At 48.9% G+C, this 17025-nt stretch overlaps 1 protein-coding gene across 1 annotated transcript; it reads right to left on the minus strand.

The window, feature by feature from the left end:
* Positions 1-300: 300 nt before the first annotated feature.
* Positions 301-16159, minus strand: LOC138080751 (putative serine protease 47). Its single transcript, XM_068973614.1, has 6 exons — positions 16131-16159; positions 15655-15953; positions 14474-14657; positions 12755-13032; positions 10250-10410; positions 301-648 (listed from the first exon to the last, which is right to left on the minus strand). Exons 1-6 carry the CDS (start codon positions 16157-16159, stop codon positions 301-303), a joined length of 1299 nt encoding a protein of 432 aa, XP_068829715.1.
* Between the last annotated feature and the right edge of the window lie 866 nt (positions 16160-17025).

A 17025-nucleotide genomic window follows, 5' to 3' on the forward strand; every position in this document is an offset into this window, starting at 1 on the left:
GCTGTAATGTTCCTGCCGGTTCCTGTTTGCTTGTCCAGGGAATCAGACGACAGACCTCAAGAGAAGGGCTGAGTGCTGAGGATCAGGAGGAGCAATAGGGCCCCAAGACAGAATCAGGATGACTCTTTCATTTGTTTTTATTTGGCTTTTCAAGCTTGGATTGTGGGGGTCACAGCTGGTAGACAGGGAAGCCAAGAAGGGACCACTGAGAGTGACGGGGCTGGGGGAGGGGAGAGGGGAAGGTTCCAGTGAGGAGGCTGGAGCCTGAGGCACAGAGCAGGAGCTGAGGGGCTTGGCGCATCACCGCATGGTTTGCCTCGGGGAACCAAGCAGGAACAGCAGCAGGGGCCAGGTCTGTGGAGGCCCAAAGGCTGTGCCCAGCACAGACGAGGCGGCAGCCTGCAGAGACTGGTGTGGAAACTGGGTCTGTGGAGGAGTGGACGTGGGCTCAGGGAGCGGTGTAAGAGCAGACATGGGCTCAGGGTGGGGTGTGAGTCTCTGGATCTCTTCGATCCAGTTGGTGAAGTAGGCGACATTGGTGAAGATGCTGGGGTAGATGGGGTGTCGGCAGTCAAAACCCCAGCTGGCCAGCCCCATCAGAACCCAGGAACCGATGAAGTCACAGACGAGGGGGCCCCCGGAATCGCCCTAGGAAAGAAATGGGAGTTCACGTGGGTGACTGAGCCAGTTCTGAGAAGACCAGGTAGCAGGGTGGGGCTTATGAGTCTCTGCCCTCCAGCCTCATTCTGTGAAATTCCAAGCACCAACTTCCCACTGCAGATCAGCCCAATTAAGCCATGCAGGCAGGCACTGGAATCATGCTTCAGGAAGTCCTGATTGACCCTCAAAACAATCACAGATCTATATCCATCAATATATGGATGCTATGCCCAGGGAGGGTGTGGTGGCCAGGGACAAAGCACTGTCCAAGGCCGAGAAGGGACAGACAGCTGCAGGATATGAGCTCAAGAAGGCTGGTCTGAGAGTGGAACCAGCTGAAGCTGCTGCAGACCTGGATCTTGCAAATTCTGAGCTGCAGCAGCACATGTCCACCCAGGTCCGCCTCCTTTTTCACTCAATTAGTCAGTCCTTTAGTTTTCTCTCAAATTCTTGGTTGAGCATCTTCAGAAAGTGCCCATACCCAGGCCTGGGGGAGGCAGCCTGTATTACTCAGAGAGCAATGAAAGCTGCTAGGGTCCCCTGAAAGCTGCTAGGAGTTACTGGAGTCTTGAAATGCTGTCAGGGCAGGACCACCTGGGTGGAAATCTCTCACTTCATCACCCAAAGGGAAGGTGTCATCCTTGGAGGCAGGGTGAGAGGAGCAGGATAGCTGTGCTTGCTGCCTTCCATACACTTGTCTAACACGCACATCCAGCATCCAGGGAAGCTTCTGCCCTGGGCACAGGGGTGAAATGTCAAGGTTCCTCTTTCATGGAGTTATTGTAAATAAGGCAACCAGCCTGTCATTGTCAGATGTGACATGTGGTAACAACACATGGAAGGGACAGGAGAGGAAGGGAAAGGCATTTCATAGGGTGGAAACATAGAGCTTTCCCAAGCTGAGAGTCCAAATGGGACAACCCAACTTTCTGATGCTGGAGCAGAGGGAGCAGTGAGTGCAGACGAGGAGAGGAGGGATGGCCAGGTGGGTGGGAGGAAGAGCAATGACATGTGGGAAGCGAGGGGGGTAGACGGGACTCGGATTCCCAGGGCCTTATGGTGGGGGTTGGAGTTGACGCCCATGGAGAACTGAGCCTATCTCAGGGAGGCGGTGTGGAGGGGAGGTATAGCCCCGGGGTCTCCAGCATTCAGAGGTGGGCAGGGAGGGGACCAGGTGCAGAGTGGAGTAGCTGGCTGGTCCTGGTGCCCAGGAAATGGCAGTGACACTTGGTCAAGTGCCGAGTGAGAGGAGGATTTGGGGCCACGGGTGTATCTGGCAAGACAGGTCCCCAGGGACATTGGCCATGTGGCTCTGGTGGTACTGGGGACACTCCTGGGTAGAGTGAGTTAGATCCAGGGCTATTAGGAGGAGTCTCTGGGGGAAAGGAGGCAGAGAAACTGGGCAGTAGCGGGAAGGAGAGTGCCACTGCACATTTATACGAGAGCCGTGAAAGCGGAGACAAGACATGGAGCAAGGGAGCCTCTGGACACCCAGAGCTCCAGGAGGGACTGGGTACAATGGGCCAGGAGGCTCAGGAGAGATGGAAGATGCCCACTGGACTGGGAAGATGAATGGCATTTTGTCCAACAGAATGCTTTGAAGTTCTCAGTGAAATAGGAAGCAAGCTCTCCAGCTGAGAGGGAGGGGTGGGGGAAGTGGTGACCTGAAGGAAGGAGAAGGGTACATGGTGTGGCTAGCCAAAAGTAACCCTCAAGGACGGCCATCCTCATCAGCAGAACCTGGGGCTGTGTTACCTTACACGGCAAAAGGGACTCAGCAGCTGTGATGGAGTCGAGGATCAGGAAATAGGAAGATTATCCTGGATGATCTGGTTGGATCCAGCATAAACACAAAGGTACTCATGAGGAAAGAGGGAAGCAGGAGGTCAGAGTCAGAGGAGGAGATGTGATGACAGGAGCAGAGGGAGAGCAACGTGATTTGGTGACGCAGGAAGGGGCCATGAGCCGAGGAGTGCTGGGGACCTCTAAAAAGATAGAAAAAGCAAGAAAACGTTTTCTCCTAGAGCCTCCAGAAGGGAGCAGCCAGGCCCACACCTTGATTTTAGACTCTGACCTCCAGAAATGTAAGATAATACATTCTGTTGTCTGAGCCACCAATTTAAGGTGATGTCACCAAAGCACCAAGAAAGTCACACCAGGGGCTTCTTGGACATTGGGAATGTGCCATCATCAACTCAGTTCTTCCCTTCTGGTGTCCCCACCTGGGTTGCCCTTGGCCTTCCCCACAGTGTACCCTCCCTGAGCTGTTCAAGGCCAGGGGAAGGCCTGGTCCCTGTCTACCACAGGGCTCCAGGATTCGTGCAGATAAGCCTCATGGTTGCTGATATTATGGTGAAATCTAGGCCAGTCTGTGGGAGATGGGAAGGGCTCCAAAAGCCTCCTGCACCCTAGGGAGCTCTCAGCACTAGTGGGAAGCCCCAACACTAGTGTATCCCATGGAAAGTGAGCTGTGGTTTGCACTATTGAAGAGACAGAGCAAACCAAGGCAGTGTGTGTGTGTGTGTGTGTGTGTGTGTGTGTGTTGTGTACTGTGTGTATATGTGTTGGATGGGGCCAGGGCAGTGAATTCTACCTTGGGTGAGAGGACAGGTCCAAGACAGGCCCAGAAGAACAGGTACAATCCTGGTAGAAGGAGACAGAACAGGCCAGGATATTGAAAGCCAAAACTTGCTAGTTCAGCTTCAGTTCAGTCACTCAGTCGTCTCTGACTCTGTGACCCCATGAATTGCAGCACGCCAGGCCTCCCTGTCCATCACCAACTCCCGGAGTTCACTTAGACTTGTGTCCATCGAGTCCATGATGCCATCCAGCCATCTCATCCTCGGTGGTCCCCTTCTTCTCCTGCCCCCAATCCCTCCCAGCATCAAAGTCTTTTCCAATGAGTCAACTCTTCGCATGAGGTGGCCAAAGTACTGGAGTTTCAGCTTTAGCATCATTCCTTCCAAAGAAATCCCAGGGCTGATCTCCTTTAGAATGGACTGGTTGGATTCCCTTGTAGTCCAAGGGACTCTCAAGAGTCTTCTCCAACACCACAGTTCAAAAGCATCAATTCTTCGGTGCTCAGCTTTCTTCACAGTCCAACTCTCACATCCATACATGACCACTGGAAAAACCATAGCCTTGACTAGACAGACCTTAGTCAGCAAAGTAATGTCTCTGCTTTTGAATATGCTATCTAGGTTGGTCATAACTTTTCTTCCAAGGACTAAGAGTCTTTTAATTTCATGGCTGCAGTCACCATCTGCAGTGATTTGGGAGCCCCCCAAAAATAAAGCCTGACACTGTTTCCATTGTTTCCCCATCTATTTCCCAAGAAGTGATGAGACTGGATGCTATGATCTTCGTTTTCTGAATGTTGAGCTTTAAGCCAACTTTTTCACTCTCCTCTTTCACTTTCATCAAGAGGTTTTTTAGTTCCTCTTCAATGTCTGCCATAAGAGTGGTGTCATCTGCATATCTGAGGTTATTGAGATTTCTCCCGCCAATCTTGATTCCAGCTTGTGTTTCTTCCAGTCCAGTGTTTCTCATGATGTACTCTGCATAGAAGTTAAATAAGCAGGGTGACAATATACAGCCTTGACGTACTCCTTTTCCTATTTGGAACCAGTCTGTTGTTCCATGTCCAGTTCTAACTGTTGCTTCCTGGCCTGCATACAGATTTCTCAAGAGGCAGGTTAGGTGGTCTGGTATTCCCATCTCTTTCAGAATTTTCCGCAGTTTATTGTGATCCACACAATCAAAGCCTTTGGCATAGTCAATAAAGCAGAAATAGATGTTTTTCTGGAACTCTCTTGCTTTTTTGATGATCCAGTGGATGTTGGCAATTTGATCTCTGGTTCCTCTGCCTTTTCTAAAACCAGCTTGAACATCTGGAAGTTCATGGTTCAAGTATTGCTGAAGCCTGCCTTGGAGAATTTTGAGCATTACTTTACTAGCGTGTGAGATGAGTGCAATTGTGTGGTAGTTTGAGCATTCTTTGGCATTGCCTTTCTTTGGGATTGGAATGAAAACTGACCTTTTCCAGTCCTGTGGTCACTGCTGAGTCTTCTGAATTTGCTGGCATATTGAGTGCTGCACTTTCACAGCATCATCTCTCAGGATTTGATATAGCTCAACTGGAATTCCATCACCTCCACTAGCTTTGTTTGTAGTGATGCTTTCTAAGGCCCACTTGACTTCACATTCTAGGATGTCTGACTCTAGATGAGTGATCACACCATCGTGATTATCCGGGTCATGAAGATCTTTTTTGTATAGTTCTGTGTATTCTTGCCATCTCTTCTTAATATCTTCTGCTTCTGTTAGGTCCCAACCATTTCTGTCCTTTATAGAGCCCATCTTTGCATGAAATATTGCCTTGGTATCTCTAATTTTCTTGAAGAGATCTCTAGTCTTTCCCATTCTGTTGTTTTCCTCTATTTTTTGCATTGATCGCTGAAGAAGGCTTTCTTATCTCTTCTTGCTATTCTTTGGAACTCTGCATTCAGATGCTTATAGCTTTCCTTTTCTCCTTGGCTTTTCACTTCTCTTCTTTTCACAGCTATTTGTAAGGCCTCCCCAGACAGGCATTTTGCTTTTTTGCATTTCTTTTCCATGGGGATGGTCTTGATCCCTGTCTCCTGTACAATGTCAACAACTTCAGTCCATAGTTCATCAGGCACTCTACCTATCAGATCTAGGCCCTTAAATCTATTTCTCACTTCCACTGTATAATCATAAGGGATTTAGGTCATACCTGAATGGTCTAGTGGTTTTCCCTGCTTTCTTCAACTTCAGTCTGAATTTGGTAATAAGGAGTTCATGATCTGAGCCACAGTCAGCTCCTGGTCTTGTTTTTGTTGACTGTATAGAGCTTCTCCATCTTTGGCTGCAGAGAATATAATCAATCTGATTTCGGTGTTGACCATCTGGTGATGTCCATGTGTAGAGTCTTCTCTTGTGTTGTTGGAAGAGGGTGTTTGCTATGACCAGTGCATTTTCTTGGCAACACTCTATTAGTCTTTGCCCTGCTTCATTCTGCATTCCAAGGCCAAATTTGCCTATTACTCCAGGTGTTTCTTGACTTCCTACTTTTGCATTGCAGTCCCCTATAATGAAAAGGACATCTTTTTTGGGTGTTACTTCTAAAAGGTCTTGTAGGTCTTCATAAAACCGTTCAACTTCAGCTTCTTCAGCGTTACTGGTTGTGGCATAGACTTGTATTACCGTGATATTGAATGGTTTGCCTTGGAGACGAACAGAGATCATTCTGTCATTTTTGAGATTGCATCCAAGTACTGCATTTTGGACTCTTTTGTTGACCATGATGGCTACTCCATTTCTTCTGATGGATTCCTGCCCGCAGTAGTAGATACAATGGTCATCTGAGTTAAATTCACCCATGCCAGTCCATTTTAGTTCACTGATTCCTAGAATGTCAACGTTCACTCCTGCCATCTCGTTTGACCACTTCCAATTTGCCTTGATTCATGGACCTGACATTCCAGGTTCCTATGCAATATTGCTCTTTACAGCATCGGACCTTGCTTCTATCACCATTCACATCCACAGCTGGGTATTGTTTTTGCTTTGGCTCCATCCCTTCATTCTTTCTGGAATTATTTCTCCACTGACCTTCAGTAGCATATTGGGCACCTACTGACCTGGGGAGTACCTCTTTCAGTATCCTATCATTTTGCTTTTTCAAGGAGTGGTGGCTGTGCGGGCACAGGAGGGCCTAGAGGAGCCATCCCACGCTGAAGGTCAGGAAGGGTGGTGGAATGAGATACTCCTCATCCAAGGTAAGGAGCAGCAGCTGTGCTTTCCTGGAGCAGCCGTGAAGAGATACCCCACGCCCAACGTAAGAGAAACCTAAGTAAGATGGTAGGTGTTGCAAGAGGGCATCAGAGGGCAGACACACTGAAACCATACTCACAGAAAACTAGTCAATCTAATCACACTAGGACCCCAGCCTTGTCTAACTCAATGAAACTAAGCCTGCCCTCAGGGCAACCCAAGACAGGTGGGTCATAGTGGAAAGGTCTGGCAGAATGTGGTCCACTGGAGAAGGGAATGGCAAGCCACTTCAGTATCCTTTCCTTGAGAACCCCATGAACCGTATGAAAAACTTGCTAAGTACCTACTGAATGTCAGGCACAGTATTAAACTTTCTACAGGGACCCTATTAAGAGGAGGCTGTTAGCAACCCCATTTCATGGGTGAGGAAACTTAGCTAAGGTCACAATCCCAGTAAATGACAGATCGAATACTGAAACCAGGGCTCTCCTGCCCCGCAGTCTGAGCATTGAATGCCTCTGTGGCCTGTCTCTCCTCAGACCTGTTTCTGAGTGCCCTGCACAGGGGGAGGGGTACTTCCAAGGAGAGGAGAGGGGCCTGGGTTTCAGGGTGGGGGCTGGAGCAGGTGATGCGGCAGCAGATGAGTCTAGATGGAGTGTCTCAGGTAGGCTGTGGTGACTGAAAGGCTAAGAGAGGGAGGAGGGGGGTCATCTAATGCCTTGGCTCTTGGGGGTCCATCTCAGTGCTGTCCTCAGCCTGGGACGAAACGAGAGGAGGAGTGGGCTCAAGGGGCACTATGGATGTCCAGCAGGCAAGGAGACAAAGGGTTCCAGCCCTGAGCTCCGTGGGCATGACCTCTGCAGGCTGGAAGGGAGGTCTCGGGTGACAGCAGATGGGGACTCGGGGTCTGAGCCCTTTGTTTCACCTTCGGGTGCAGCTGACTCTGTGAGAAGGACAGGCCAGGCCAGACAGCCAGACAGTTCATACCACTGGCTGTGGACTGGGAACCAAGAAACCTGGGTCCACCTCCTACAAGGAGGGCAAGGGGCCAAGCTTCTCCCCTCTGGCTCAGCAGCTCACTGGGCCGCCATGAAAACAGCTGTCTGTGAGGCCATCCTGTGGGCCAGGTGCATCTCATCCCTCCTATGTGCATTTCCTGGCATGCCAAAGCATATCACCACAGACTGGCTAACTCCTCTGAAATCAACAGAAATTGATCTTCTCACAGTTCTAGAAGTCAGACGTCTGAAATCAACTATCTGTGTCTCTCCGTCTTTCTATGAGAAAACAAGTCACTGGATTTAGTCAGTTCAGTCAGTTCAGTCGCTCCGTCATGTCCAACTCTTTGCGATCCCATGAACTGCAGCACACCAGGCCTCCCTGTCCATCACCATCTCCCGGAGTTCACTCAGACTCGCGTTCATCGAGTCATTGATGCCATCCAGCCATCTCATCCTCGGTCGTCCCCTTCTCCTCCTGCCCCCAATCCCTCCCAGCATCAGAGTCTTTTCCAATGAGTCAACTCTTCGCATGAGGTGGCCCAAGTACTGGAGTTTCAGTTTTAGCATCATTCCTTCCAAAGAACACCCAGGGCTGATCTCCTTTAGAATGGACTGGTTGGATCTCCTTGCAGTCCAAGGGACTCTCAAGAGTCTTCTCCAACACCACAGTTCAAAAGCATCAATTCTTCAGCGCTCAACTTTCTTCTCAGTCCAACTCTCACATCCATACATGACCACTGGAAAAACCATAGCCTTGACTAGACGGATCTTTGTTGGCAAAGTAATGTCTCTGTTTTTCAATATGCTATCTAGGTTGGTCATAAATTTTCTTCCAAGGAGTAAGCATCTTTTAATTTCATGGCTGCAGTCACCATCTGCAGTGATTTGGGAGCCCCCAGAAATAAAGTCTGACACTGTTTCCACTGTTTCCCCATCTATTTCCCATGAAGTGATGGGACCAGATGCCATGATCTCCGTTTTCTGAATGTGAGCTTTAAGCCAACTTTTTCACTCTCTTCTTTCACTCTAAATTCAGCAAGGTCTCATCTTGTGATTCTCAACAATCGTCTCTGCAAAGACCTAATTCTAAATAAGGTCACATTCTGAGATTTAGAAGACACAAATTTAGGAGACACTATCCAACCTACTATACTATCCTTGCAACAATCCCATGACGGAGGCCTCAACACCCTACGCTATGAATGAGGACACAGGCTCAGAAGTTGAAAAGACCACCCAAGGTCACATGCTGGTGCAGTGTCTCTAACTCCAGAACCCTAACACTTCCCCTCCACTCTACGACACCATCTATGGAAGAATCAGCACATGATGCCAGCTTGGGAGCCTGGGCCCTGATGATGATGTGGTAGAGGTCAGGTTAGGCTTGGAATCAGAACAAAGGGGCCCAAGTTGTGGTGTCTTATTTTAGGGTAGCCACTTTCCCTCTCCAGGCTTGTTTTCTCACCTATAAAAAGGCACCACAGAGAGTGGAAAAAAAGCTTCACAATCAAATATCCAACAGTGGGACTTCCTTGGTGGTCCAGTGGTTATGAATCTGCCTTCCAATGCAGAGGATGCAGGTTCAATCCCTGGTGAGAGAACTAAGATCCCACATGCCCCGAGGCAGCTAAGCCCACATACTGCAGCTGCTGAGCCCATGCGCTCTGAAGCGCGCATGCTGTAACTAAAGGGAAGCCCACACGCTGCAATGGAAAGCCTGCCTGTCACAACTAACACCCATCCAACACAGGCAAAACAAACAAACAAAGCAAAACCAAAACCCCCAAAAACAAATATCCAGCAGCAGACTGATATCTGGAATATGTAAAATGCACAAAGAGCCCCTAAAGGAAGAGACAGGCAACCCAACAGAAAAGTGAGAGGGGAGAAAAACCCTGAAAGGAAATGTTACAGAAAAATATGTCCAAAGATAGTAAATATGCAAAAGTACATTTAATTCATCAACCACAATAATTATGAAAATAAGAAAAGATGGAAAGTGCTAAGTATTGGTGAGAATATGAACTCTCATCCACTGCTTGAATGAGTGGAAATGGTGAACCACTTTGGAGAAGGTTGGTAACATCTGCCAAAGTTTAATATACATGTACCTTTTAATCCAATAATTCTACTCAAGGGTTTTGTGAAATAGAAGATAAAACATTTGGAAGTGAAATGAAATGAAAAATTTGGAAAGTACAAAAATATGCATTACAGTGTACCTGATCATAGGATTCAGTGGACAGAGGAGCGTCCGATAGAGTAAGAAGACTGAACACACTACAACTACAGGCAACAGTATGGACGAATCTCACAAATACAACGTTAAGACGAGAAAGGTTGACAACTGGAAATACATTCTATTTACAGAACATTCAGAATCTAATCTAAGGTATTACAGGTGAAGATGGTGGTTTGTGTTGGGTGTTGGTGACAGGAAGGAGGTGTGAGTGGGGCCTCTGGGGTACTGATCACATGTTGCCTCACTATGTGAACATTTATCCAACTTATGAAAAGAGCATGGATATACTCTTTTGTATGTATGTTACACTTCAATAAAAACTTTAATATATGCCTCAAGAATAGATGCTGTCGATGCCCTCATGTGCAAGGGAGTTAGGAAGGGGGGTTGACCTGGGGGACACTGCCAAGGGATGGAGCCCAGGAAGACGCATGGAGGAGGAAACGGGAAGTCCCAGGGGCTCCACAAAGAGAGCAGAGGCAACACAGCCCCTCCCCAGAGAAACCGAGGCCCTGAGACCAGCAGGGGAAACAGAAAGGACCTTACTCACTTGGCAGATGGACTTTCCTGTGGAGAAGTCCCCAGCACACAGCATGTCCTCCTGCACAGAGAGGTTCTTGCCTTTCGCAAATCCATATAACATATTACAGAACTTGTTCTCAATGAGGCTCACCTTACCCTCCTGGAGATGGAAGGGTTCGAGCAGAGGTGCTGTGAGGATAAGAAGAAAATCAGGGAAGGATGCTGTAGCCGAGCTACAGAGCTCTGCCTTACCAGTCAGCACTGCCTCTCAACATGAGGTTTTCTCTGCACAGCTGAGCTTTCATCCTTGTTTCAGTCTTCTACCTATGCCTAATAAGCCCTCCCGTGTTTCTCAAACGTTTCCAAACTCATCCTATTCCCTCCACCTATTTCATAGCAACAAACTACACTCCTCCTATTCCACAAAGGAAAAAGGCAAATCCCTCCAACACATGCCACTCACTGGTGCTTAGCAACCATTCACCAATCTATCTACCCTGTCACAAACCATCTCATCCACTCACCTTTTGTCTATCATTAACCTTGCTTTCCATTCACTTGTCCCTCCATCCATCTACCTATCTTTCCTCATGTCCCATTCACCCACTCACCCTTCCATAAATTTGCTTATACACTCATCTCTTCATCCATCCCTCCATTCTCGCCTCCAGCAATAGACCACTCACTTGCATCTCTCTCCACCACCCTTTCACCCACCTGCCCAACCATCTTCCCTTCCACCCACTCATACTCCCTCCTTCTCCCATCCATTCTCTCATCCAATCACTGATTTATTCATCATTCAATTACTCATTTATTGCTCTATCCTCGTGCTAAGTATCTTTTAACTAATGATACAGGGGAATATTTTAGTTGCGGCAGACAGGGTAAATGAAGTAAATAAATAGCATTACTTTAGATCTAATAAGTGGTATAAAGGAAATATAACAGGAAGATGTGCCATTAGGGGTTGCCTATTTTAGCTCACATGATCAAGTAAACTCCTCAGAGGGGCAGCTGAGTTGTATATGTAAAGAAACAAGTCATGACAAGGTTAGTTGGGAGAGTAAATGCATCCAGGGAGACAGCCAAGGTGGAGACCTGAGGTGGGAATGGCCTTGGCATCGTCAAGGCAGGAAGGAGGCCTGCTGGCTGGGGTGGTGTGGGTGAGGGATGCAGCAGGAGGTGAGAGAGAGTAATGGGGCCTGAGAGCCAAGGCAGGGAGTTGTGACCTTATTTTAAGTAGAAATGAGAAGGCACTGGGGGTGATGAGCAGGGAACTGGCATGACTCCTGCTCTAAAGCAAATACTCAAACGGCTACATGGAGAGTAACATAGAGCACACAGGGTGGGAGCCGAGATCAGTCTGGAGGTCCAGGGAAGAAGCACCCAGGGCAGCAGTGGGATACCTACCAGGTGCCAGGCCCTGCCTGGGGCACGGACTGGGATATTGAAACAAGAAAGACAGGGTCCCTGTCCTCAGGAGGAACCAGTCTGTGTGTGTGTGTGTGTGTGTGTGTGTGTGTGTGTGTGTGTGTGTGTGAAGTGTGAAGTGTGGTATACATGTGTGTTGTGTGGGTGGTGTGAGAATTCTGGGGACCTAGTTGTTTGTCCTATGATTATTGAGTGTTAACCGACACACTAATAGGCAAGGACCAGGGATGCTGGAACATCCCACCTAATGAAGCAGCATCTGTTCAAAATGCCTGCAGCACCTCTGTAGAGAAACACCATACCAAATTATGACCCTACAAATAATGACAAATAAATATTCTTTCCCTCCCTAATTTGGCATTGTAAGCATTTCACCAAGTCATAGACACTCCTTTCTTTAGTGGAGACTCTTGTTCATAAGTTTTGGTCTCCTTTTCTTCTCTTTCAATCTTAAAAAATACAATTTTTTCATGTTACTCAGTTTGTCTAACAAGTCTACAAATTAGATAGATGACCTGACCTGGGAGAAAACCAAAGTGAGGTCTGGAGAGTGAAACCTTCTCAAGTTGTAATAATTCTAAATTGATCAGGCAAAAAAATAAAAATAAAAATAAAAAAAAAAAAAAAAATTGATCAGGCAGACTCAGAGGTCAGAGGTCATATTTGAGTTTTTTTCCACTTTTCCAAAGCACCTCCTATGGCACTGGGAAATCAGAGAGTTTGTCAGTGACCTGGAAGGAGTCAGGCCCCAACCATGACCTTTGAGTTAGATCAAGTCATCTCAGATCTATGGTTGATTTAAACCTTGGAATCAAGAACCAGAAAGACTTCAAGAACTCAGATTCTTGATTCCAAAGTCAAATATTCCCAGACTTCAGAGTTTTACACTTAGGGAACACCAAAGCTTTAGAATCACACACTTTCAGAATTAGAACTAGAATGGTTCAGTCCTCTGGAAATGAAGCATAGTGGGCCAAGGGGACCTTTGCCTGGGGACGCCTCAGGTGGAGACACACCTCTCTTTTTTGCTCCTCTGTCCTTCTCCCCTTCCTCCTCCTCCCCATTCTCATCCCCCCTCCAACTCCCCACATCCCCTTACTTTCCTCGTTGAGCATCCCCCAGCCAGTTATCCAGCAGGATGAGTTACTGGGGAGCTTCATGCCAGGGACTGGGAGGCAGGCAGGGATGACGTAGGAGGTGAAGTTCACAGGAAAGCGCAGCTGCAACATGGCAATGTCACTCCCAAAGGGATGTAACTTCTCGAAGTCTGGGTGTGTGATAATCCGGCTCACAGACACCTCCCGGGTCTGAGGGGTGTGCTGGTACAGCTGGGTGCTTCCTAGCAGAACCTGGTAATTCTCCGGGGCTTTGGATTTCCTGGAGGAGGAAAAGCGCACTGCCACCATCATCTCCAAGTGGGGACTAGCTCTTTCCCTGCATCCTCATCTAACTGCCCACACGCCTCTGGACCCCTCCACCCCACATGACACCAGACAGCCTTTGTCTCCCCATTTCTAATGTTCAGGAGCCCTTCTTTCCTGAGGCTAATTGATACCCTACTTACAGTTTCAGACATATGGCTGGCTTCTCCATCACACACTAGAATTGAGGAAGCACTGAATCCTTGTTCTGGAAAGGTCCTTGGTGAGGTCATTAAATGAAGGCCTTCTGATTGTACACAGCAGGCATTCTGGCTCAGTTCAGGCTCTAACTTTACCCTACCCGAGATGCCATACAACCCACCTTCTGGCCCCACACTCCTGTTAACCATCCCCTTTCTCTAAACACATCCATGCCCAAGGCCTGCTTCTCCACTTAGTTCCAAGGACAAAAGATTTGTTAAATAAATGAGCAAATGGGTGCAGGAAATGGAACTTTGCCTTGTTCCCCCAACACAGGTGCTGAAACTTCCCACCTCCCTGACTGTCTTCACAGCTCATCTACTTGCAGACCCTCTCTCATGTTCCCCTCACCCAACCCTTCCCCTCCAGCAAGGCCTCCCTCTCCACACATCTTCTCCTGATCCCCCACCTCATCTGCTCTGCCCTTCTCATCCATGCTGGGCTTTCCCTTCTGACAGGATGGAGACACGGTGAGGTGGGATTTGCCACCCCTGATGCCACCAAGGGTCTTGCACGGAGCATGGCACAGAGCGGGTGCCGATAAACTCTGAGCCCTCAAAGCTCCAGTGCCCAGAACTGGGCTGTGATGCCTGAACTCCCTGGTGACCCCTCCTCATCCGTTCAGAAGCCAGTCACTGAGCCAGCCCCACCTGGCTAGGTGAATTAGACTCTGAGCAGCCCTGTCACTCTCCCAGGGAGCCCACCTCCCCCTTATGCAGCCTGGCACCACGGCTCCCTGCATGCACGCCAGTGACTGTGACTCCTCCTGGGCACAGTTTCGCAGGACTAATAAGAATCTCCCAGCTGCTGGCCACACATGTGGTCCCAGGCCCCCGCCAAGAGTCTGACACCTGGAAATATGGGGACACTGAGAAGAAGCTGTGGTCTGAGATGGGTCCACACCACATGGCAGTGAGGACTGACACTGCCGCTTTCCTGAGGCACACCTGTGTTGGGGAACGGACACAGGGGCCAAGGGCAGAGCATGAGGAGGATCTGGGCAGGTGAGCAGGGAGGACAGTCCAGGTGGAGGGTACACAGCCCAAAGGCAGGAACGACATGCCTCTGAAGGCCACAGACTGCCCAGAGGAAAGCCCAGAGGAGCTGACATGGGACACCATCCCCCTTTTCTCATCTTCCCCTGCATCCCCCTCCCCTGCCAGAGCCTGCGCTGGCAGCCTAGGAGGGAGACTCACTTGAGAAAGCAGTGGGCAGCGGAAAGAAGCCAGCTGGAGTTAATGAGGACAGCTCCACAGATGTGCGAGCCCTGGGACCGCAGGCTGGCCTGCCACGGCCACTGGCCAGCCTCCACGTCCCGGCCACCATAGATCCTCCCCATCACCTTGGATTTCCCGCACACCGTGGAAACTCTGCTGCCACCTACAATAGAGACACTGTTGGTGCCCCAAATGTCACAACCAGGAAGCTCTCCCCACTTCACAGATGGGAAAACCAAGGCCAGGCGTCTAGCAGTCTAGCCAAAAGGCCAGGCGTCTAGTGGTGTAGCCAAAATGACAGGACTCTGCCTTCACTGGCTGCCACTGAGGACTGGACAGCAGAGCACAACACATCAAGCCCTGTGGGGAAGAGGACCCAGGGGTCTGGGGGGTGGGACAAGGAGGGACCAGCTCACAGGAGCGTCTCCAGGCAGGTGGACATCCTTGAGCAAGGCTGCCGAGCGCTGGGCATGGCACAGACCTCACTTCCCTCACCTCGCTCGCCTCAATGCCTTGTCTGGTAGATCAAAGAACTAAAGGTCTCAGAAGTTACCAACATTACTTTCTCAAGATCACGGCTTCTAAGGGCCTGTGCTCCCTCCACTCTACCCCATGTCTTAGGGAGGAGACTTGCAGGCAGAAGTTGTGGTGCTGTGTGATCTGGGGCAATTCACTCCCCTCTCTGACTCTGCAGGAGTCTCCATGTCTAAAAGAAGAAGGAGTGGGCTAATGGGGACAGCCTGGTTCTAGGACTCACACTCGGGAGGGCAGGAGTGTGCCCAGGCCCCCTGAGACCGGCATCCAGTCTAGGGCCTGGGCTCCCAGGGCCTCAGTGAGGGGAATGACACCCCTGGTCCCTGGACTCAGGCCTGTTCACTCAGTAGTCCTAGAACTTTCTTCCACCCAGCCTCCAACCTCCAGGGCAGACCCTACTAGTCCCCACTCCCACAGCCCCACAAAGGAATTGGGTCTCTTCCCTCCCAGAGGCCTCACGGTGGAGGGCCTGACCCACCTGTGTGGAGGGGATCTCTGGGCTGCCTGGTTGGAGGGAAGGCCAGAGAAAAGATGATACTTAGTGACTCACCAGGCCCTGGTCACAGCCGGCCGCCCACAGGCCCTGTAGGCTAGGAGATCTTGGCCCGAATGGAGGCCCAACTCACCTGTAGCTCCCGGAGCCAACCGCTGTGCTCGCCAAGTCGGAGCGCCGCCCCTCAACGCTCCCCCATCGCCTGCAGTCGGGCCGGGGGCGGCCGTGGCTGGGGACCCTCGCAGCTCCCGGGTGGCCACGTTCAGCAGCAGCAGCCAGAGAAGAGCCGCGGGCTGGCCTAGGCGTTGGGGGATCCCCGCCTCCCCGCCCATTGCCAGGGTTACTGACCCCAGCCTGACCCCACCCTGCTCTGGCCCCGCCCCAGACCAACCCCAATCCACCCCTATCTTCTTGAAAACTTTATAAACAGCGCTACTTTTAATTTTTAAACCATCAAGTTCATTTATACAAAGGACAAGTCAATGATTTTCAGTAAATGTTTTAAAAATTTATTGATTTATACTTAAGTAAACCTTTTGTTTTAGAACAGTGTTAGATGTGCGGAAAAACGGCAAAGATGATAAAAAGAGTTCAAATATTCCTCCTCACCCGTTTCCCGCAATGATCAGATCTTGCATTACTCTGCACGTTTGTCACAAGTAGTGAGCCGGTACTGATACATTAATATTAACCTAAGTCCATTCTTTTTTTCTTTCTTTTTTCAATCTTTTAAGTTTAAGGTGCGTAGCATAGTGATTTGGAGAAGGAAATGGCGACCCACTCCAGGATTCCTGCTTGGAGAATCCCAGGGACAGAGAAGCCTGGTGAGCTGCCGTCTATGGGGTCGCACAGAGTGGGACACGACTGAAGCGACTTGGCAGCAGCAGCAGCAGCATAGTGATGTGCCTTGGGTGCACCATGAAATGGTCATCCTGATAAATTTAGTGAACCCACATGGGTACAGAATTAAAAAAATAGGAAAAAAAATGTGTTTCCAATGATGAGAACTCAGGATTCACTCTAATAAGTTTCCTGTATAATATAGGGCAGTGTTAATTATATTTATCATGTTGTATATTACATTCCTAGTACTTAACTTATAACTGGAAGCTTGTTTCTTTGACTATAGCTATCTAATCCCTACCTCCCCATTCCTGGCTTCTTGTAACCACAAATTTGATATCTCTTTTTCTGTGGATTTGTTTTTGAAGTATAATTGACCTACAATGCTGTTAGTTGCTATTACACAACATAGTGATTGGATATTTCTGCACATTTCAAAATAATAGGAATAGTTATGATATGTCACCATACAAAGGCATGACATAGTTATTCACTATATTCTCTGCGGTGTTATTTCTTACCCATTTCATACTCATTTATTTGGCAATTAGAACTTAAAAAAAAAATATATATATATATATATTTTTAATTTATTTTGGCTCCACTGGGTCTTTGTTGCTCCACGAGGGATTTGTCTAGTTGTAGAGAGCAGGGAGTAGGA

Source organism: Capricornis sumatraensis, chromosome 6, assembly GCF_032405125.1.
Source record: "Capricornis sumatraensis isolate serow.1 chromosome 6, serow.2, whole genome shotgun sequence".
Taxonomy (NCBI): Eukaryota; Metazoa; Chordata; class Mammalia; order Artiodactyla; family Bovidae; genus Capricornis; species Capricornis sumatraensis.